General features: G+C 40.1%; 1 protein-coding gene across 2 annotated transcripts in view; it reads right to left on the reverse strand.

The window, feature by feature from the left end:
- Window positions 1-24318, reverse strand: part of PRKCA (protein kinase C alpha) — a 359001-nt gene that overhangs the window by 16867 nt on the left and 317816 nt on the right. For both annotated transcript variants that reach the window (XM_075903949.1, XM_075903950.1), the window contains exons 12-16: window positions 22762-22824; window positions 21958-22096; window positions 9215-9295; window positions 7193-7300; window positions 1944-2084 (exon numbers count right to left, since the gene is read on the reverse strand). In XM_075903949.1, coding sequence (XP_075760064.1) covers window positions 1944-2084; window positions 7193-7300; window positions 9215-9295; window positions 21958-22096; window positions 22762-22824 — 532 coding nt within the window. The remainder of the gene's footprint in view (window positions 1-1943; window positions 2085-7192; window positions 7301-9214; window positions 9296-21957; window positions 22097-22761; window positions 22825-24318) is intronic.

Here is a 24318-nt window from a genome sequence, read left to right on the forward strand (position 1 = left end):
GAAACACATAGCATTTATCTCCAGAGATGAAATCAGTCCATATATGAGATCTCACAGTATAGGCAAGCTATTCAATCACTTAGGCTACGTCTAGACTGGCATGATTTTCCAGAAATGCTTTTAATGGAGAAGTTTTCCATTAAAAGCATTTTCAGAACAGAGCGTCTAGATTGGCACGGACGCTTTTCCACAAAGCACTTTTTGCGGAAAAGCATCTGTGCCAATCTAGACGCGCTTTTGCGCAAAAAAGCCCCGATCGCCATTTTCGCAATTGGGGCTTTTTTGCCCAAAACAAATCACAGCTGCCTACACTGGCCCTTTTGCACAAAAGTTTTGCGCAAAAGGGACTTTTGCCCGAACGGGAGCAGCATAGTTTTTCCGCAAAAAGCACTGATTTCCTACAGTAGGAAGTCAGTGCTTTTGCGGAAATTCAAGCGGCCAGTGTAGACAGCTGGCAAGTTTTTCCGGAAAAGCGGCTGATTTTCCGGAAAAACTGGCCAGTCTAGACACAGCCTTATAGAAAAGTTTTAACCTTAACTAATTTATTAGGATTGTTCTACTCCTCTGAGCCCTCTACAGTTATTAGAACATTAAAAAGAAAAAACTTTTCCAAAACAGTTTTCAACAGTCCTGAGTAATGAGTAGCAGACTCACGCTGATAAAACAATTATACCACACTTCATGTGCGTCGCATTCATTTGCATGGAGGATGATTATGTAGATTGCTTTAATCTTGTTATACTACTAAACAGAAACAAAGTGCCATAAAGGAGAGCTACTGGGGGTAAGATATTTTCCAGTGGTCTCTGGCAGTTGTGGCCTTTTTCTCTCTCAGATTTAACTTATCTTCTCCTTTGTATTAGGTGCTCTTTGTGAGATATCCCATGAGAAGTAGGCAGGACACTAAATGGTGTGATAGATGAGGTTTTTGAGTGGTGCTGAGATATAACTAACATTATAGTAATGTTCTAAGCTGCAAACACCTGGATAATGGTGTCAAGACCTGCATCTAAAAGAATAGGTCACAACACTCCAGCCAAGCATAGAAAGCTTTAAGGATACTGGGATTTTATTATACAAAAATATATGCAAATTTACTGCCATTTAGTCAACTGTGTTTTCACATAGCACAGCTGTATCAGAGACTTCCTACAGGTTGAACCTCTCTAGCCTGGCAACATCTATGGTCCGGCATGATTTTAGTTAGTCAGATGTCCATTTATCCTAAGGATGGCCAAGTTTCCTGTGGTCCCATAAAGTTTGTTTACAGCCACCAGTCCTGGCTCTCAGTGTTCTGTGCTAATGAGAAGTCCTATCAGATTTATTGGAGCATAAGCTTCAATGGGCAAAGACCCACTTTGTTAGATGCATGTGACGAAGTGGGTCTTTGCCCACGAAAGCTTATGCTCCAATAAATCTGTTAGTCTATAAGGTGCCATAGGACTTCTTGTTGTTTATGCAGATTCAGACTTACATGGCTACCCCTCTGATTAAGTGTTCTGTGCTGTTATTTAGCTCTAATTTACCCCTAAATGTCTTCTAAGAGCCCAATAAGGAGTGGAAGTGTTGGTAATGCCTCTGGACAATACTGACATCCTGTGGTTCAGCAAATTCTCTGGTTCAGTACTTGTCAGGTCCCAAGAGCGCTGGACTAGAGAGGTTCAACTTGAATTAGGAACTTAGCAATAATTTTGTGGCATTTTTGATGACAGGTTCCCTATGGTGGTTTATTGAGAGCATGGAGTAATATTAGTAGCATTGCATGGAAGTCAGTCATAATCAAAGTGCTTGATTTAAGAAATGAGATTTATTGGTCCATATACCTCTTTTATTGGGAGACAGCTATCTTGCAATAACATCCAGTTAGCAGTAGCCTCAAACCACAGAAAGGCTTGACTGCAAACAGTGCATTTTAATAGGGAGACCTTCTGCATTTCACTCACCACTTTAGGCTTGAATGGTGGTTGAATCTCCCTGTTCTCCAGTTTTTCCCAGTCGATTCTTCTGAAGAATGCATGCTCCCTGACATCTCGCTCCCCCTCCGTGCCGCAGCCAAGCCTTTTTGCTGGGTGCTTTGTCATTAACTATAAATCAATAAAGCACCAAATGATTAAATGACTGTTGACATGAAAAAGCAACAGATTGTCCACAGGTGCAATTGTTATAGTGTGTCTCCTGTCGGGATGCAGCTCAGAAATAAAATCCTTGCGAAAAGCTAAACTTTATTTTTAAAGTGTTCATTTCTTTATTTCAAAGCTAGAGCTTGCCTCTAGGCACTAAAATTAAAGGTCATACTCTAAACCTTAATTTCCTCTTTTGTTACACAAAGGTTATCAATACAGGAATAAATTCAGGCATTCTACAGGAGGGCACAATGAAATTACAGCTGTATTCTTATGTCTGAATCCAGCCCTTATTACAATCTAGTCTTGCACATATCCAGAAGAGGCTGTACTTGGCTTAAGCAATCAGTTAAACCTGATGAATTCCATTACACTGAAACAGTCAAAGTACAAGTTTCCTATAATTTGTCTTGGTGTGCTCTGGATATGTCATTAGCACCTGTCATCTTTTGGCAGCCTCCTGACCATAACTAATGTGTGCTTCTTCTCTTTCATCCTTAATGCCAACTTTATCAATATTAATTCCAACTGCACAAAGAAACCACACTCAGAAAAAGGAGCAATAATGCACACCTCGGAACAGTAATGTGTACCCCAATTAGCAAGGTCCTCAACGGAAATGGGCTGTCAACGAGTCTCAGCACTGGTAACAAAGGAATGTAGCCCTCAATGAAGGGTTCCAAAATTATGAGGAGTTCTGAAATCTCTCTTTATTCTTGTACAGTGGGTGCCATTAATAAATGAACATTATTTAATAGTACTGTAATATTTGCTATATTTCTCATCTCTAGAATGGAAAATATAATGAAAGAGACAACTGTGATCATTACTGCAATAAAACACCTTTTAATTATTTAACTGTATACATTAATATAATTAATAGCAACATATGCATAACCAGCATTTTAAAAAATAGAGCCTAAATTCAGGCTCCTAAGTTTGTATAGTAGGCAGCTAAACAAGTAGCTTGATTTTAAAATATCTTGTGCATCCAGAAGCCCCTTATACATCAATAAACACTAATTTAAGTGAGTAAATTTTGGGTGCTAAAATTAGTCTTCTTTTCGGGAAAATGCTGATGGTAAATAGAAATTTAGGATTCCATTTCTTGGCACCCATTGTTGAAAAAGATGTTCAGACATCTTTGTTCACCTAGTTAAACAAGTCCATGTGCTTAGATGATCATTGTATCATACTTTTTGTTAATGAGATAATTCAAAACGGGAAACGAAAGGGACTGAAGAAAAGAGAATGCACATCAAGTTTGAAACACCTTGTTCTTCAAGCTTAAAACAACAGCTGTTTGCCATTTCTGTTAACTTTCCTAAAATGGACAATTTGACAGCTGGTGACATCAGAAAGTGTTGCTTATGATTGTATCATTTTAGCATGGAATGTACTACTAATAAACCTCGCCAAAAACAAAGACTTGTGTATAACTGGAATACTTGCCAACCAGATTTGAGTGCAAGAGCAAGCAGGATTCTTTGGTTTTGGTCAGTTGAGGCTAAATAATATTCTCTGTCACAAAACTAAGTACTCTAGCAGCACTATCTGCACCTGAAGGTAGTATTTGGAATTCTACTCTCTGGTTGGCATGTACGAAACGGCTGCTGGCTTGTTGTAGACCACATGTGTGTGAGAAAGGGATTTTAGAAGGGCATGGAAGGACAGATCATGTCTCTTTGGGTCATTTCAATCATAGAAATGTTCCAGAGGGACAGCAAAAAAATGTTCACCTTCAATGATGCTCTATTCAATAAACGTATATGGATTTGAGAGATGTTAGTAGGAAATTAAATCTAACTCCTCAAAGTCATTTCTGTTCTTGACACCCTTCCCACAATGCTCTGTACTCGCTGTTCTTCAGAGTACCAGATGCACAGAAAGTATCTTTTGCAACAAAAATATCTGTCCATTATGGACAGAAGTTCCAAACTGTTGAGATTTAGGAAAACTGTTTTTGTCTCTTAGGGTATGTCTACACTACCCTCCTAGTTCGAACTAGGAGGATAATGTAGGCATACCGCACTTGCAAATGAAGCCCGGGATTTGAATTTCCCGGGCTTCATTTGCATAAGCGGGGAGCCGCCATTTTTAAAACCCCGCTGGTTCGAACCCTGTGCAGCGCGAACTAGGTAGTTCGGACTAGGCTTCCTATTCCGAACTACCGGTACACCTCGTTCCACGGTGTACCGGTAGTTCGGAATAGGAAGCCTAGTCCGAACTACCTAGTTCGAGCCCCGTGTAGCCGCGCTGCACGGGGTTTGAACCAGCGGGGTTTTAAAAATGGCGGCTCCCCGCTTATGCAAATGAAGCCCGGGAAATTCAAATCCCGGGCTTCATTTGCAAGTGCGGTATGCCTACATTACCCCGCTAGTTCGAACTAGCGGGGTAGTGTAGACATACCCTTATAAACTGATAGGACCCTTTAATTAAATACATTATGAGGTAAGTACCTGTACTTAGTTGGATGCAAATTCTACTTTTACATATGTCAGCGGTATTAAGATTGTCTTGGTGGGAGAGGTCTACTCAATCTGCTAATAATGAAAAATCTAGATAGCTAAGTGAGCATAAGTGCAGCTATGTATGACTGTTGAGGAACATTCGTGATAATATCTTCGCATTCTTGAGACTAAAACACACTTCAGTGTTAGCAAACAATGGGCACTGAGAGATGCAAAATCCAGGTTGTACAGTGATCTTGTGGTCTAGATTAATCATTTTAGTAAAAGGTTTAAGGCTCTCAGAGAACTAAGGGTTTTGGTTGTATAGCTTCACATCACAGCTGAGTAATCTTCAATCTCAATTGAGATGAAACACAAAAAAAATCAATGCTGCATTTTATTTATTATTTAAACAGGATGGCTGGAAAAAGGATATCCAGCCAGATCAAGAACTAAATTCTTAGTTCTTAGCTAAACCTTCAACACATACATATTTAAAAAATTATAATGTAAACACAAACACAAATTTTCCTTGGTGGTTGCAACCCAAACATTGTGTCACTTTTGCTAATACAGGAGAACAGGAAAATCGATGTAAGAAACAGAGAAGCTTTCTAATCCATTTCCATTGGCGAGAAATCCCAAATGTAAACAAGAAGATTAAACAGTGAAAAGAAAAAGCAGCTTTTAAAAATATTTTAACAACGTGAAGTGTTCTCTGTAATGTAAAAAAGGAGATTAGACTTTTGGCTCCATGGATAATTATCTGAACAGTTTCCCTACAAACATGATTAGCTTTGTGACACTTATGTAGCATTCTAGCTAGATAAATTCAGAAGAGGACATGTCCATTAATGGCTATTAGCCAGGATGGATAGGAGCGGTGTCCCTAGCCTCTGTTTGTCAGAAGCTGGGCATGGGTAACAGGGGATGGACCACTTGATGATTCCCTGGTTCTGTTCATTCCTTCTGGGGGTACCTGGCCTTGGCCACTGTTGGAAGACAGGACACTGGGCTAGATGGACCTTTGGTCTGACCCAGTCTGGCTGTTCTTACGTTCTTATCCTTTATCCTGAGGATTGCAAAATGCGTTAGAAAAGATATTCTGAAATGCAGCCACTTCTAGGACTCGGAGTGTCAATAATTCACATAAAGGGCAATGCGAAGCACATGGGAGAAAAAGCAAAGTTTGGCTAAGGACACTATGACAAACTTTGCCTTTTAGGAAGAATAGGATTTTTCTTATCTCCACACAGGATGCAGGACCTCAGTCAAAATACTCCATCAATCCTGTAGTTGTACACATTTTTTTCTGCATACAGCACATGTTCCTTCATGTACAGGAACAAGAGAATTCCACAGTAATGAATGGCAAACACTGCATCTTGAGAAAACAGTCTGGGTGATTCCCATAGAATAATGTAGTATTTTTTAATGAGGAAGATCTGACTTGACCCCAATAGGACTTGAACCTGTGGCACAAGGAGGGTTATTAATTTCAATACTGAGATACAGACATTTATGTCAAGTCTCCGCTTATGTTGCAATGGTTTTGGATTCATTGTGATAAACGAAATATCTTTTCATGTTCTCAATCACTGCATCTTTTAAGAAAAAATCTGAGTCATCTATAATTCTACATATGCAGTTACAAAGGACACTCTGCACGGGGGAAGTGGTTGCCAAATTCATTGTCTGTTCAAATGCACCACATTTTCATCCAGGTGAAGAAGTGATAGAGATTTAAAATTCTCATTCCAGAAGAGCTTCAGAAATGAGGTGCTTCAGGGTATGAGTCAGGAAAAAGTAAACACAAACTTTTTCCTAGCTCACGCTCTGCAGTCACATCAACGCTCTCCCAAAAAGAATATTAAAATCAGAGATAGACTTAAGCCGCAAATTTTGGACCTCGATCAGAATTTCTTCACCATTTGCTGGAAGTTTTAGGTTGGACAAAAATCTATGTAAAATCTAAAATGACTCCTGTTAATCCATTATTGTTTGCAGCGATGTTGTTGCCATGTTGATTCCAGGATATCAGAAAGATAAGGCAAGCAAAATAGTTTCTTTTCCTGGACCAACTTGTGCTGGTGAACGAGACAAGCTTTTGAGCTGTACGGCTCTGGGTAAATTGGTCTAATAAGAGATATGATCCCACCCACCTTGTCCCTCTTATTATTTCCTTCAGTTCTTCCTATCTGGTCAAGCACACAGGCCCCTGCTGTTGTGTCTCTCCTGCAGACTGCTGTGTACCATCAACTCCTTTTGGCATCAGAATGGAGATAATTTGCCACCTTGCATGATCTGACACTCAATGAAGACAATTTAAGAGGTGGGAAAGGCTTTATACACCCTACATTTGTAACTTCTGCTCTGTATTTGGCTGCAACTGATTCTCAAATGTTTCCTACCACAAAACCAATATGCACTGCAGGAAAGAGTTGAAACTTTTGCAGCCATGACTTTTCGCAAGGTTAGAGGAGGCAAGTTATTGTCCATGCTGCCAGGGTTTATATTTGGAAAAGCCTAGTGGTATAACTCAGTCAAATACCACAAACTTTGGTTCTTGAACACACTCTGTAGAGTAAGGACCCCATGATATAGCAGCAACTTGCTTACCCCTTTGCAGATAGAAACAGCTTCTTTGGACAGCGATTTAGGATAGGAAACATTATGCTCCATTATAGACTGGAAGAGTTCATCTTCATCCTCCCCATCAAATGGAGGCTGTTCAAAGAAAATAATTGAGAAGGTAAAATGATGCAGTGTTAATTTTAATTCCCTATTAATGCTATGTATATACTGAAAAGCAGGTATATTATTGAGGAGTTTTACATTTTACAATATACTTGACAGTTCAGGCTCTCTAACGGTTTGTTTATTTTTAATTAAATCCTTTTAAAATTACCTTGTTATAGCCAATCTAAAACAATCTAATTGGTCAATGTTTTGGACCATTGGCTTTGAAAGTGTCATGTAATTCCTTTGATGCTGCCATTTGATTTCTGGCTAAATAGTGTTTCTGTGAGGGGAAGAGTGTGTCACAAGCATGGACTACATTTGTGTTTAAATAAGATGTGAGGCTGAAGAAAACCTGCACCAGATCCAAGGGGGGGGAGCTTAAATCCCACCTAAACTCTGAACTAGGGGTGGAGGAGAGTGCCGCGGGGCTTCTGCAAGTGTGGGGCTCGGAGCAATCGCCCTGCTCGCCCTGCCCCAAATCTGCCGCTGCTCTGAACTAAGAATTTTAGTGGGACATCAGTGTTGCCTCGGCCTTCTAATGGCCCTCTGCACAGGGATGAATAGTAGTGCCCTGCAAACCCACGGATATTCGCAGCTCATTTTTACAGCTATGGATGCCGATGTGGATACAAATTTTGTATCTAAAACCCTACAAATTTGTAGATATCTGCTTTATATCTGCTGGTATCCACATACGTGGATGTCAATGAGGATATCCGCGGCTTATTTTTGCACTTACAGAGGTGGATAAAAATTTTGTATCTGCACAGGGCTCTAATGAACATCACCCAAACACAACACTCCAAAAAAGAAAACACCACTTGGTTATAAGGTATTGTACAAAGAGCCAAGAGCAAACAGATAAAGTATCTAAAGATTGCTGAGCCTGATCTTATGTTTTTGTAGACATAGTCAAAGCACTTATAATTAAAGCAAATGCTGATGCATTTATCTGCAGACAAATCCACATCTTCCAAGAAGCCCTGGAAAAATTACTTAGCACTTACTGCAAATGCAGAAAATCCTAATAAGATAATACTCTCTAAATGACTTAAGACTTAGTAAGTACACAAGCATATCAGACTTCCTCAAGAATAAGGAAACAAGCAGCTGGGATTTCCCAACATTAATCGGACACAGCTGGATGCTACATTTCCACATTCTCCAGTTTAATTCTGAATATGGTAAGTAATATTGATGGGTGTTTACATGTAGACTCAAAATTATAGATCAACCCACAGACCTCATATATAGAACATCAGATGTTTAAGTAGGTTCTCACACACTTTTTTCTGTCATAAAATACAAAGATGTGGAGGCAACAGAACAATCTGCAAGTAATTGTAGTTGACCACGGACCAGACACATGGTGATCTTTTAAAGAAATCGAAAAGAAAAGAATACAGGAACAGCAGTGTTCAGTTATTACTCAAAAAGTCAAGAAATCTACTGGGATTTAGCATGGGAAGGAATAACATAGGATGGCTAAACCCTGTAAATGTAGGAAATTCTGTGATAGCTCCAGCTCTTTTTCTCAGGGAGAGTCATTTGCATAAATCTTCCCCACATCAAGAGTTTATCTTGAGAGCTGGTTTGTTACCCTCAATTAAACTTTACAATCAGGACTTGCTTTTTCAGTTTTGTGATTTGGTGATGGGAATCCCATTAAATGGGTAGAGAAACTATTCTGTAATTAACTGTGCTTTGCCCCCAGGTACATAATTAAACAACGCCATCATGATTCGGTGATTTAACTGCCACGAAGAATATCTAAAAACTCGGCTATGATGTTTCCAGTGGCTCTCTCACAAGTGCACAATACTTCTTCCATTTATTGAGCTCTGCCTTGTAAAGTTCTTCCTGTGAGATGTTGAAGAATAACAGCGTCATAATTCTTACCTGACCAGCTAGCATCTCATATAACAGCACACCATAGGCCCACCAATCTACTGATTTTCCATAGGGCTGATAAGCAATAATCTGCGTAATAAGGAAAATAAAAGTATCGGTGTTAAAGTTCAGAGATGAATCAAATAAACAAGACAAACAATGTGTCACTGAAATACACAGAGAACCCAATTCTGTCATCCTTACTGAGGCCAAAACCCACTCAGATTTATGCACATTTCAGCTCAGGATCCAGATCCTTGAGTTAGAACCGTAGGGCCAAATCTACAAAGGCATTTAAGCATGTAAAGGTGCAAACTGGCACCTAGAAGGATTTACCAAAGCACCTAGAGTAGGAGAGATGCCTGACTCCCAAATGAGAGTTAAGTGCCTTTGAAAACACCACTAGGTGCTTATTTGCTCCTTTAGCCATCTAGATACCTTTGTAAATCTGGCCCATCAAAGATTCAGGATGTACTTTTGAAAACAATGAAACAGGAAGAGTAATGCTACACAGGAAACCATAATGATTTTACTGAGTGATTTATGTTAAAGCAGCAAATCATCTGCTATTCATTCAGAGAGTATCAACAATTCAGAGTACAGTTTTAAAATCCCATTCTAAATCAGGCAAAACCCACTAAAATATGAGCAAGACCCCTGAAAATCTCAGTTTTGTTTCACCACACTACACAGTTCTCATGTTCTTAGTCTGCAATCAGGAAATCAGGTAAGCCAACAGAAAAGAGCTTTCTGCTGTTCAGGCTAATGACAATTTCAAGTATTTTGCACCTACAGAGCTCAATTCATACCTTCGACAAGTGCATATTGAGTCCTGACATTATAAAAGTCTGGTGGAAGTACAAACCCAACTCATACTGTAGAGTATTTTCTAAGATGAGACACTTCTTCAAAGGGCAGTGCTAATTTATTTTAAACATTTATTTGAACATCCAGACACAGTTCTCAGGTCTAAATACCATTTCAGTTTAACGTCAGTTGTTTGTACCTTTACTATTACGGATATCTAAAAATTCTGACGAGATTACCTATATTGGAAAAAAGGGGACGGGTAATGTTTTGAAACATTCATGGATATTTCTTCTAGAATACAGGTCTCTCTTATTTAGTGTGGGGGCAGGTCTAGTTGACCATGAAACCATCGTTCTATTACACTGAAATAATCAGAGAATGAAATACTATCCTTTCACCATTAAGCTAGTCTCCTTTTCCTGCTACTATGTATTGTTCATTCTCTGTGAAACAAATTGCTGGCTAGTGGAGATCTCACCCTAGAATTTCATCACTCTGGAAAAGGAATTAAACCGGCAATCTGTAAGGAAAACACTGAATTATCAGTTCAACAAAACAGGGCTAGGTTAGCCACTAAACAAAGACTACAGAACCCATCTGAAAATTATTGTCTTTACCGGGGTAATAACAGGACATGATCTTGAAGTTAGCAGTCTCTCTCTTAGCAAAGAAATTCAAAATAAGTAACTCTCTAGAATACACTCCTCATGAGTTAGTAGCTGAAATAAGTAGGAAACATCTAAATTACAGCATTTGTATCTTAATTTTACTGTAGAAAACTAATTTTTAGAATACAGTGTATATTTTTTACTCCATAGTAACTGCCATTAATACTAACCACTAATTAAATGGAGAGGAATTTTAAAGACCAGCTTTTAAATTGTCGGGAAACATGTAAATCATTTGGTTTAAGTTAGGAAAAAGGCTAGTGGGATTAGAGGGAAAATTATAACTCTGGGATTCTATTCCCTTACTTTCTATAATCTGCCCTATGTAATTTGTGTTTTATGTACCTACTTCCTTCTCTGTAGGTAGGCATAATGAAGTTACTGTGAGTACAACACTGAGATTCCAAGATGAAAGGGGCTACCAACACGCATACTTAATTTTACGATTATTTTGCAATCATCACATATCTCAGGCCTTATAAAATACACTTGGGGCCACCTACATCCTGTTAATAGTGGTTGACAGATTTGATACTCTCAATGTATTTTCCACTCACCAGTAAGTTCTCAGGGGGTCTATTTAAAATCAATGTTGCTACTTCAAAGAACACTTTTAACATTTAAACCAGGAAAAAAGACTGGCCTTTATACATAAAATATGTTTTTAAAAAAGCACCTCACTGTACTGGAAAAATCCCAACCCTATTAGAGAGTGTTTTCAGCCACAGAGTAATGGTTGTATTGTTATAAGGTAATTAACATGCAAGGACAGAATATTTTTCACAATTAGTGTTTTTCCCTGCAAGGGGCCTATATGTAGAGATATTTTGTAAACTGAAATTACACAATGAACAAAATATCAAATCTGTTCCATATGGGGGCAAAATCCTCCTAAAATGTCTATCCCATTGGTTTTCTGGGGTATGGGTGTGTGTGTGTGTGTGTCACAAATAGATCTGGGGAAGTCACAACAAACTTCCCTTTCTCAATGATCACGTGCTGGGGCGTGGGAAACCAACAGAAGATTTTTGCTATTTTAACATGGGTCTGTGATTACAGTAAAGGTCAAGAAACACTTGTCCGCTGACGGTGACTGCTCATGTACCCTGGGCTACGGGATAGCTAAGTGTTCTCATTCTTGAATACGATCTCTCAAAACAAATCTAGCTTTAGAACAGGAGATTCTCAAGTCAGACATAATCAGTGTGAAATATCATAGTCCCTCATTCCCCTAAAATACTGTAAGAGACTCACACAAGAACTCAAGCTGTTTTTGTGCTGGCCTTATCAATGGAGTCGGAATACCAATTAGATATCACACCTCAGTAAATTTGTGCCCACCACACTGAGAAAACTATGCAGTACCTCCTCACTCCAGGCATGCTTCAAAAATCAATGAGGTACAGGTAGGATCAAAAAGGGGATTCAGAAGGGCACCTAAGGAAAGAAAATCCCACTGAAAGAAACTTGCTTGCTTTTTAAAAATCCTACTCTATATGCTTATTCAACTTTCTCTCATTGAAATCTAAGATGAGATGTCCCCATTGGTTTTATTTTGGGAAATATGGTTGCACATTTAGAATTACAACTCACTTCTTGAAATTATGGGATTTTCTACTATTTATATATCATAGTCCCAAACTACCAGGTATTATTGACACTGTGAAAACAAAAAGGTGATGATGCTTTTCCCACGAATGGGGGAAAATAAACCTATATGAGGCTATCATGATGTAGAACTTATTGAATGCTACATCCATTGCACCTTGTGGGGTCCCAAGAAGATTCTGAAAGAGTGCAACACCTAATTAAGTAGGTTCCACGTGAATTACTAGCTAAATTCTATTGTGGCTTTATAGATACGGTAAAACTGAAATGCAAAAGAGTAACCTGCTATGTTAATTTGCTAACCTGCCCACCACTCAGAGAATCTGGTAGCCTGGTTCACACAACAAATTGGAACCAAACATTAACTGGGAATGTAATGAGGAAAAATTCTGGACTGCAAAGAAAGGCAGTACTTTGGTGGGGGCAGGGAAGGACTGTTATGCAAGATATGTAGAGACAGTTCTCAGTTTATTGACTTTAGAGTCACAAAAGTCAAACAGTCAATATTCACTTCAAGGGAAATATATTTTTATTTTATTTTTTAACCAGCAATAGCTACTAAATGTTTCAGATGTAACTTCCTCCCCGAGTACTGAGGCAGCCTGGGGGGAAAAAAAGGCAATTCTTCATAAATGATCAAACAAAATTTGGCAAGCTAGTTTGAGGTGGAGACTAGTCTGTTGAATCCTACAGTAGCCAAATCTTGTCAATCTATTTCCTCACAAAGATATGGGTGGCGGAGTTTGGAGAGAGACAACAAGTTCAAAACACCTTCTCAGTGGGATGGGAGTAGGGGAAGGTTCCTATCCACTGTTTCCCCCACCAACCTTTATGGTAACTCTGATAAGTTATTAACACTAATTTATCTGTAAATCAAAAAAATCAAATAGGGTTTTATAAAAAGCTGAGAGAACAGATAGAGCTCATTATTGTTCAGGTGTGGTAGTGCCCCGAAGATCCCAATTTGCGACGGTGCCCTCTTGTCCTGGACATGGTGCACCCACATAATAAAAACACCTTTACCCCTATGAGATAAGAGTCTGAAAGACTCCTCTAAAGGGCTGAAACTCTATCATGGGATATAATCTGGTCAGTGTGACTGGACTGCAAACGGCACAGGGTCAGCAGTAGGGATGTCAATGTGTACACGACAACATGATTAAACTGATCAACCTGCACTTATTGGTTAATCCTGTTGACTCCACACACTTCCCCCTTGCAACTACACGCACTCCCTCCTTTTGCTGCCTCTGGTTCAGAGGCAGCGGGGAGGGGGAGAGGGGAAGGTGGGAGCTGGTGTCCGTGGGGAGCCAGTTTTTAAGCCGGCTCCCCACAAGTACTGGATCTGCCTGCCCCATCTCCCCCACTGCCTCTGATAGAGAGTGAGGGGGGCAGGCCGGAGCCAATATGTGCAAGGAGCCAGCTTTTAAGTGGCTTCCCGCATGTGCCAACCCCACAAATCTGCCTGCCCCCACTTGCCCCCCTCCAGGCGAGTGGGGAGGTCTGAGTTCCTGTCCACTGGGGATCCAAGCTCCCCGCGGACAGAGGTTGCTCTGCATCCCATGGAGCAGCCTCTGTCAGCAATGAGCCTGCAGACAGACAAACACTACTCCACGGTAGCAGTCCCTGTCCGCGGGAGGGGGCGGGAGCAGCCTCTATCTATGGGGAGCTTGGATTTGCACGCTACTGTCTCTGCAGTTTTTAAGCCAGCTCCCCTCATGGACGAGCTCCTGCCTGGCACCCCTGCCCTGCTACCTGTAATAGGAGAGGCAGCAGCGCGGGGTGGCAGAGGCCTCCCCGGGAGTGTGATTGGAGCACACTGGCTGGCGGCTCCACCTCTGGGGACTATCAAATGGTCTCATAACCACTAGATCTTTCGATGTGGTTACATGAATATTCAACTACACGCTAACATCTCTAGTCAGTAGTACTGAAACACTATTCCTCTGTGCATATGTTAGTTTCCTACTTCACTATAGTGTCACACCCACTTAAAATTAATTAGTTCAAGTAACCCCTTTCTTCCCTAAATTCTTGCCATTATAATTGTTGTGTACTGTTAGTTCTATTGCGACATTTAGTCTTTGCTTTACAATGGTAGGTGCAAAGATTCCTACAAAGCATGTGAATTCTGTGTAAAAAGTGCAATATGAATACAATTACTACTACTACTACTACTACTACAACAATAATACATTCATCTTTGAAAAGGAACATGTATCTCTGCCACAACCAACAGTCAAAGCCCACTTTTCCAGCACTCAAAATATTTATCATTCTGCTACACTCCTGGCAGGTACAAGTTTGGGGATTTTTATATTAAAAAACAACAACACTGTTTTGAGATTCTCAGAATTAACCTTTCAGTTACTGCCTGTATTCTAACTCTTGGGATTTTGTTTTATGCCCAAGACAGAAGTTTGTGGTACAATCTATTGGAATCCCTTTTTATTAATACTGGTTTTGACATCCATCTCCCTCCGTCTCTGGTAACCAGCCAAGGAAATACTGCAGCATTTGTCAATGTCAAGGTTATTAGACCAGTCCAGCCATAAATATGTATATTTCAGCTCAGCACAATAATGAAAATCCCACCAGGATAATCACTTTACTCCAGTCTGACAGAATTGGTTGCACCAAGCATAACATTATTTTAATCAATGCACAGTTCTCAAATATGGAACTTATACATTTAAAAATACTCCCTTTGTCCAATGTGCACAAACTTAAAAAAAGAAAAAGCGAAATCTCCTAAGATATAAAAAGAACATCACTATTTTACAGTGATGCATTCATTGTCAATCTGGGAATCATGACCCTTCCCCTCCTGCAAAGCGAGTCAGGTCTTGAATAAGTATCAGGGGATCACGATTACCACGCCTTTTCCATAAAAATAAATGCAGTGGGGTGGAGGGAGGAGAGAGTTAGGAAAGCGGTGATGGTCCTGCAAGATCCAGACAGCATGGGACTGGAACCCCGGTATGGAAAATGCAATCACAACAGTAACGGAAGAGCCATGTGTAAGAGTGAAGTTGATCTTATGCTGGCTTCCCCTTATGGAGAGAAGAAATCCTCTGTTCCCAAGAAGGTGCAATCGTTTTGAATTTTAATCCTTCATTCTATCTTTGCAACTCAACCCTCCAGAAGCTTTTCCCAGAAGCCACTCCCAAGGTGGTTGGATGATTGGTCCCTTTCTCTCCTGAAACCACACTTTCCTGCTTTGGCTAACTGGAAATGGGAAGATTTTAAGTAAAAAACCTCAGAAGAGAATTCACCTCCCTACTTAATTGAATTCACAGCGACATTATATATTCCATTGCTGATCATACAAAGACTCTTGGATGTATCTGACACATTTACAATAAAATCTACTGTAAAATCTAACCCACTGGGATGCCTCAAATAGAACAAACATCCTGAAATTCCTTTGCCAGCAAAGGGGAATGAGAGAGTACATGCCTTGGTATTCTTATGCATTATTTGTATTTCCCTAGGGCCAAGGAAGCTTATTTATGGACAAGAAAAAGACAGGCCTGCCCACAAAGACTTTACAATTTAACTCATTATGCATCTTCAAATCTCTCCATAAAACTCTACTCTGCTGTCAAGCCTATAAAAAAGGACACGCTTAGGCTGCTGGTGCATTAATACCACTGCCTTGCTTTGAGGCTCATCACATGGTTTTAGATAACAGTTCTTCCATTAGCGTCATAGCCACAAACGAAAGAAAACCAGTAAGCTGAAAAAGACACTCATGCTCTGAAACAGAATATAAACAAACAGCATTTCCTTGGCAGTTGCAGTTACCATAAATTGATATGGTAAAAGGACAATTTCTTCATCTGAATTAAAGGGTATGTCTACACTACAAAGTTAGTTCAAACTAACAGACGTTAGTTCGAACTAACTTTCATAGGCGCTACACTAGCGCTCCGTTAGTTCGAATTTAATTCGAACTAACGGAGCGCTTAGTTCGAACTAGGAAAACCTCATTTTACGAGGATTAAGCCTAGTTCGAACTAGCTAGTTCGAATTAAGGGCTGTGTAGCCCCTTAATTTGAACTAGTGGGAGGCTAGCCCTCCCCAGGTTTCCCTGGTGGCCACTCTGGCCAACACCAGGGAAACTCTTCTGCCCCCCTCCCGGCCCCGGACTCCTTAAAGGGGCACGGGCTGGCTACGGTGCCCGTGCCAGGTGCAAGCCTGCCAGCACCCAGCCAGCAGACCCTGCACCTGGCACGGATCGAGCCACCCACCCGATGCCCCCCAGCCCTCCCCGTCTTCCCGGGACCAGGCTGGTGGCTCCTGGGAGCTTGCCCGGGACCGCAAGAGGCAGGCACCCGCCTGGGCTAGTGCAGACATCGTGGACCTTGTCCACGATCTCCGCACTAGGCACAGGAAAGTGGCTGTCTAGGGCAGGAGAGCTGCCAGCCTGGCCACCCAGGAGCAGGTGTGCAAGAGAATCAAGGGGGTCCAGTGAGACCCCCGACCCTGAGCCCTGAGCTTACAATGGCCGTCCTGGGTCAGACCAAAGGTCCATCTAGCCCAGTAGCCTTTCTGCCGACAGCGGCCAACTCTAGGGACCCTGGAAGGGATGGACCAAAGACAGTGACCAAGCCATTTGTCTCGTGCAATCCCTCTCCAGCCTTCCACAAACCTTGGGCAGGGACACCACTCCTACCCCCTGGCTAATACCACGCCATGGACCCAGCCTCCATGACTTGATCTCACTTCCCTTTAAACTCTGTTCTAGTTCTAGCCTTCACAGCCTCCTGCAGCAAGGAGTTCCACAGGTTGACTCTTTGCTTTGTGAAGAACAACTTTCTGTTACTAGTTTGAAGCCTGCTACCCATTCCTTTCCTTTGGTGTCCTCTAGTCCTTCTTTATGGGAACTAATGAAGAACTTTTCTCTATGCACCCTCTCCACCCCACTCATGCTTTTAGAGACCTCTATCCTGTCCCCCCTCCGTCTCCTCTTTTCTAAGCTGAAAAGTCCCAGTCTCTTTAGCCTCTCTTCATATGGGACCTGTTCCCAATCCCTGATCATTTTAGTTGCCCTCCCCTCTCTCAGCCTCTCTCATCTCCTTTTCCCAGTCTCCCCCAGTTTTGTTCAATAAAGACAGATTCCATTTTGGAAGACACGTTATTTTTATTTTGTTCATCAAGAAGAGGGGCTAGGGAAGGGTAAGTGGAAGGAGGTTAGGGAGGAATGGGGCACGAGCCCAATGGGGAGGACTGGGCTGGCTCTGCGGGCTTCTGGGGGTGGAAGCTCTCCTGCAGCCCCCCAATTGCCCCCTCTCTCCAGATGGCAGCCTGCAGCAAGTGCAGCCGGGCTGATGGCCGAGTGGTGTGATGTGCCCAGTGTGAGTAGTCCGGGCAATCCAAGCCAGGACTGCTTTGCAAGCGGGGCACCCCTGAGAACTGTTTGTCCGGGGTGGGGGCGGGACCCTTTAAGCACAGCCCTCGGCTAGCCTGAGAAAGCATCTCCACGCTCTAAGTTCTTCTCTGATGCCCTGCCAGCACTGCTTCCGGCCATCCTTAACCCCGGTTCAGGGTCCACTTAATGTGGTCATGCTAGTTCGAATTAGCAAAACGCTAATTCGAACTAATTTTTTAGTCTGGATCCGTTAGTTCGAATTAGCTTAGTTCGAATTAACTAATTCGAACTAAGTTAGTTCGAATTAACGTTGTAGTGTAGACATACCCTAAGGGTACGTCTAGACTACATGCCTCTGGCGACAGAGGCATGTAGATTAGGCTACCCGACAGAGTAAAATGAAGTGGCGATTTAAATAATCGCCGCTTCATTTAAATTTACATGGCTGCCGCGTTGAGCCGACAAACAGCTGATCAGCTGTTTGTCGGCTCAGCGCGATAGTCTGGACGCTCCCCTGCCGACATCAAAGGGAGTTGTCGACAACCCAGGTATGCCTCATCCCATGTAAATTTAAATGAAGCGGCGATTATTTAAATCGCCACTTCATTTTACTCTGTCGGGTAGCCTAATCTACATGCCTCTGTCGCCAGAGGCATGTAGTCTAGACGTACCCTAAGTGAAAATGTACCATTTCAACAGTATTTCGACCATGTTTTCTCTGACAGCAGCCGGCACCAAACTATTACCCAGAGATATGGCATTATCTTGTGTTCTTTGCTATACTGGCCTCATTTGCATTTTGATAGGAAAAGGTGAAATGCTGACCTGGGTTATCTGATGCTGCGAGTAACAGTGATTTATGAAAACACAAGGATTGTGAACATTTCACATCGGTATGGACTAGTAGCTATAAGAAAAAAACAACTATTGCTGACTTCCAATTTCAGTAAAGCGACCAAATGCACATTATGCATTAATGAATGTTCCCCCCCCATATAAATCTTATGTATGTTAACATGCAAAAATTATAGCTGAAAATGCTCCAGTCAGAGATGCATTTTAATTAATTGGCGGCAGCTGCCAGTGCAGGGGAAAGACACAAGAGAGGAGAAGTTGGTATTAATTACCAACAGACTGGTGACATATTTACAAGATCTAAAATATGCCAGGGAGGGGGGATAGGGGGAAAGAATAATGTAGCACCATGCTATTTACCATTGTTAGAGAGCAACACACAAAATGGTGAATCCTCTGCAGTTCTAAACAAAAATATTTTCCACCTAGTGTTAGCAGGGAAAAATAAAGAGCTTGTTTTTGGCCATGTTGAGCCACACTGGCCATGTTCTACCTATGAATGATTTAAAATATATATTTATATCTAGGGTGTTTGTACTGCTGGTGCACATCCACACACAACATCAATATTAGAGTTGCACAAAAAAAAATGCAACCCGCCCAAGGACTGAAAATGTTAGAAGGAACACCGGTGCACAAAATTCATTCTGCACATGCATGGGAAACACTGAGACACAATGTTCCCTCTAATATCGCAACTTCATTTCACACAGGCTGAGAAGCACATGCTAAGTAGCTGCATGCTGGAGGCAAGACTATGTTTTTAAGCTGAGCAGTCCGAGTGTGTGTGGGTATTAGAATGTTTAACTGGGAAGCTTATGAATTGCAGTTCTGCATGTTCATATTGCCTAAAATTTGCTCGTATAGTAATTCTATTGAAGTACTTGAGTTATCTGGCCTGTAACTAAGTTAACTAAGATTTTTTGGGTGGATATGAGTAAAGTAAATTCTTCTCATTATAAACCCTTCCTATAAACATCTGATGATACTGAAGAAGTCAGATGTAACTTTTTTTGGTAACACTGATGATACTACCAGTAAATTTAGGGGGAAACAAGATTTTTTTATGTCAACTGCATCAAAGTCTTGAATTTATGGTTTAATAGGATGAGCTTTCTTAAATCCAGAGGTAGTAATCTAACTTTGTACAAGGTGACAGAATATACATTATTTAGAATACAGAACAGAAGCTTTGCAGGAAAGTTGGTGAATCATTGCAGGAATTCATTATTCTCTTTTGGAAAATCAACCAGAGACTCGTGAGTTCCTGAAAATAGTGCAAATGCTTGTTAATACATATTTTAGCAGCTGTGAGAACCCATGGTGAGATGCATTAATGAAGTTGTGTTTGCTCCCAATAACAACCTCATTGACACCTGTCAGCATCGCAGGACTTTATGGCTTGCTTAGTGGTTTATTATTATCAGCACATGAATTTCAACCTGAGAAACAAATCATGCTTCAGGTTTCTCAGAAGCTAGATACTCCTTAAATGAAATCTTATTAATAGTATTTTTTATTCATTCACAAAAGTATCACATCTTCCTCCAGATAAGTGGCACAGCCATGAGTACACGCATGGCCCCACAGTACGCTAATATCTTTATGGCTGACTTAGAAAGTTTCGTCAACTCCCTTCCCCTTTACTCCTTCTCTACTTATGCTACATCGATGACATCTTTATGATCTGGACGCATGGCCAAGAAACACTGGAGACATTCCACAGAGATTTTAACAACCTACATCCCACCATCAATCTCAGCCTGGACCAATCTACACGAGAGATCCATTTCCTGGACACCACAGTACAAATCAGCAATGGAAAATTAGACACCACTCTCTACAGAAAACCCACATGCCTCCAGCTCCCATCCAGAACACACCATACGATCCATCATCTATAGTCAAGCCCTTCGATACAACCGCATCTGCTCTAATCCCACGGACAGAGACCAGAAACTTCAGGATCTCTACCAAGCATTTATAAACCTCAACTACCCACCCGGAGAAATAAAAAAGCAAATTGAAGGAGCAAGATGAATACCTAGAAACCATCTACTTCAAGACAGACCCAAGAAAACCAACAATAGAACACCACTTGTCATAACCTACAGCCCCCAACTTAAACCTGTCCAACACATTATCAATAAACTACAGCCTATACTGGAACAGGATACTAAACTCCAAGGCTACGTTTAGACTACATCCCTTTTTCGGAAAAGGGATGTAAATTAGATGTATCGCAATTGCTAATGAAGCGGGGATTTAAATCTCCCGCGCTTCATTAGCATAAAAATGGCTGCCGCTTTTTTTCGGCACGGAGCTTTGCCGGAGAAAAGCGCCAGTCTAGACGCTGATCTTTTGGAAAATAAAGCCTTTTCCAAAAGATCCCTTATCCCTTATTTCAAGATTTAAATCCCCACTTCATTAGCAATTGCGATATGTCTAATTTACATCCCTTTTCCGAAAAAGGGATGTAGTCTAGACGTAGCCCAAGAGTCTCTGGGAGACAGACCCATAGTCTCCTACAGACAACCACCTAACCTCAAGATGATTCTTATCAACAACCACAGGACATACCACACTAATACCAACCTTGGTACCTTCCCTTGAAACAAACCCCGTTGCCAGCTTTGTCCACATATTCACTGTGCTGATACCATTATTGGACCTAACCAAGTGAGTTATAAGATCAAGAACACATATTCCTATGCATCCAGAAATATAATTTATGCTTTCATGTGCAGAAAGTGTCCGTCTGCTATGTACATTGGACAAACGTCTCAGGCACTTCTCCAAAGAATCAATGCCCACAAAACAGATATTAGACAGGATCACAAAGAAAAAACAGTTTCTTGTCATTTCAACCAGAAAAGACATTGTCTCAATGACTTGATTACCTGCATCCTGATTCAAAGACCTTTTAAGACTACACTTGAAAGAGAATCCTCTGAACTGGCATTCATGCTTAAATTTGACACTTTACACCTAAGCTTAAACAAAGACATTAATTATCTTACCCATTACAAAGATAGCTTCCCCAATTATCACCTCTAATATCATTAACTCACAGACATTTACCTTCTCCCCCGCCCCCCCCCCCATCCCACTTCTGTTCTGAAATTTTATTTACTTTTCATATGTGTTCATTTTTTTAATTGTATCCTTTGGTATATATGGTTGTGACAATTTTCTTCCACTATTTGATCTGAGGAAGTGGTCTGGCCCACGAAAGCTCATCACCTAATAAACCATCTTGTTAGTCTTTAGAGTGCTACATAGTCCTGTTTTTTGTTACATCTTCCTGCGGAAGTGAAGATAGTTGTATGCGTAAAACAGACATTTTATAGCAGCCATATGCTGGGTGAAATCTTTTAATGTGTGGTCACAAAATCCTTTTGAGAGGTAATATGCTACTTTTAATGTTACACTTTTACCTCTGGTGCAATGTAGTCTGGAGTGCCACAGAAGGTCCTGGTTGTTACTCCATCTGTCATATTTTCTTTGCACATTCCAAAATCTGCTATCTTTATGTGTCCTTCTGAATCCAACATCACATTATCTAATTTCAGATCCCTATGAAGAATCACAGTCATTTAATATTAATACTTATACCATGTAGGTCACCAAAATGTTGTCTCATATAAGTTTAATTAATGAATACTGTATCTATAGAATTTCAGATTTCTTATCTTCCATGCATGATTTTTTTCCTCTTCAGAAGTATATTTGAAACGCACCACACCAAAGAATTATTAAAGCAAAAGAGTTACATTCATCCATGTGCAAAGCAGTAAAAAGAACATCCTGCATTAACTTGATTTTCACAGTCATTCATAAAGTGTTTGGTATCATCTTTAAGATGCCGCCTTAAAAACAGGAAGTTTTTTAATCCAAGAGTACTATATCTCAATTACACTGATGCTGTAGATTATAGCAAATACAAGCACACACAAACACATTTGTCCTCCCCCCGCACCTTTACATAAACACATTTCTTTAGGACACATGAATATGTACAATGCAATGAGATTATAACAAAGGTTTTGGACACCAGTGTTTTCAACTGAATGCCACATATCAAAGACACAGTCACCCTTCGTTAAAGAAACATCACCAGCAAAATAATGACGTTTAGTTACTAGCACCATTTTGACTACTTGTTATAGAAACATGTTTTAAAATACAAACACATCTGTCTTTCCAGGGTTTTAATAGGAATGACTTAAGTCAGTACTCACCTATAAACAATTCCTCTTTTATGGAGAAAGAATAGACCCACTGAAATCTCAGCTGCATAAAACCTGTAAGAACAGAATTTCAGTTTTCTTATATTTCTGCAGAGGATAATCATACATAGAAGATATTTGAAACTCACCACACCAAAGAATTAAAGCAAAAGAGTTATTGTATTCATGTATATGCAAAGCATTATAAAGAACATCCCACATCAACTTGATTTTTAGTCACTGATAAAATGTGATATTATTTTGACAAAACAGGATTAAAAAAATTAGGCATTTTTTAATAAATTAAGAACCATATGATTATTACATGGCATTTATGTGGGACCTCATCTGACTGAATAGGTCATTGCTCTCAACACCTGATCATATCTGATCATTTATGACTCATAATATTGCTTAATTTAAATTGTGATTCATACATCATTAAAATAACATAAAAAATATTGTTCCTTTATACATATGTTAATGGATTAATTACTGTATTTGAAGTTAATTGAAGTGACTGCCATATACAATGTACGGTAATTGCCAAAAGTAGTTTGAGTATATAGAACACTGATGAGTTTTTGAAGCCAGAGTTACTGCAGAACTGCCAATTACACGCGAGGCAGCCAATAAAAAACAAGATTGATTATTAAGTTTAATAAAAAGTAGAAGGCAGAGTAGACCTGAAAAAGCTGGTTCAGAATTGCTTTTACTCTCTTTGGAACATGTGCCAACACAGACCTTGGGGACGCTCTCATACGGTGTGTAATATCATAGCTACACATAAGTCTATGGAACTGTGGCAATATATACCAGCTACAAGTCAATAGAGATATGCACATTTTCATGCACTGAGGAGTTAAATCCTGAGATGTCTCAGGTTTTTATTCAGTATTTCGCCAGGTCATATTTACCTCAGTCATCTTTTGTGTGTCACACATTTTAAATTTAAGTTTTTTAATGACTCTTACTTGACTATTTAAATCATGTTTAGCCAGTTTCAAACTTTTTTACATCTATTTTTTTTTTTTTTTGCATTTTTAAAAACAGGAGAGGTCGCACGTAAATGAAGGTTTAATGGAAAATGTTGATAAAGGATTAATGGATAGTAAAAGCATGCAACAAACTTGAGCAGTATATTTTAAAGAAAAGCACAGAAGAAGGTGATAGATGATTAGCAACCTATTGATCTGTTGCATTTATAACTACTGATTAACTATTTATTAAAACACCTATTAATATATTAAATCTTTTTAAACTTTCTATAAATTGAACCTTAATATAAAACATGGCCACAGACTATCACTAGATATGCATAAAATTAAGATTAATTATATTGTAAATGCTGAATCAGTTTCTTGTGTCTCTCACAATATTGTTCATTTAGTGTGAATGTTAATAACCATATTGTAAGTAAAACTATTTACTTGTTCAAAAACTTGTCGACGTTGATTTTTTTTCCCCAAGTTAAGCTATCTCCTGCAATATGTGCTGCGTGCTTATGCCAGCAGGCCCACAAAGTTTCTATTATTAGTGGATAAAAAGATGACAGCCCCAATTTCTATA

Source organism: Pelodiscus sinensis, chromosome 20 (genome assembly GCF_049634645.1).
Source record: "Pelodiscus sinensis isolate JC-2024 chromosome 20, ASM4963464v1, whole genome shotgun sequence".
NCBI classification, from domain to species: domain Eukaryota; kingdom Metazoa; phylum Chordata; order Testudines; family Trionychidae; genus Pelodiscus; species Pelodiscus sinensis.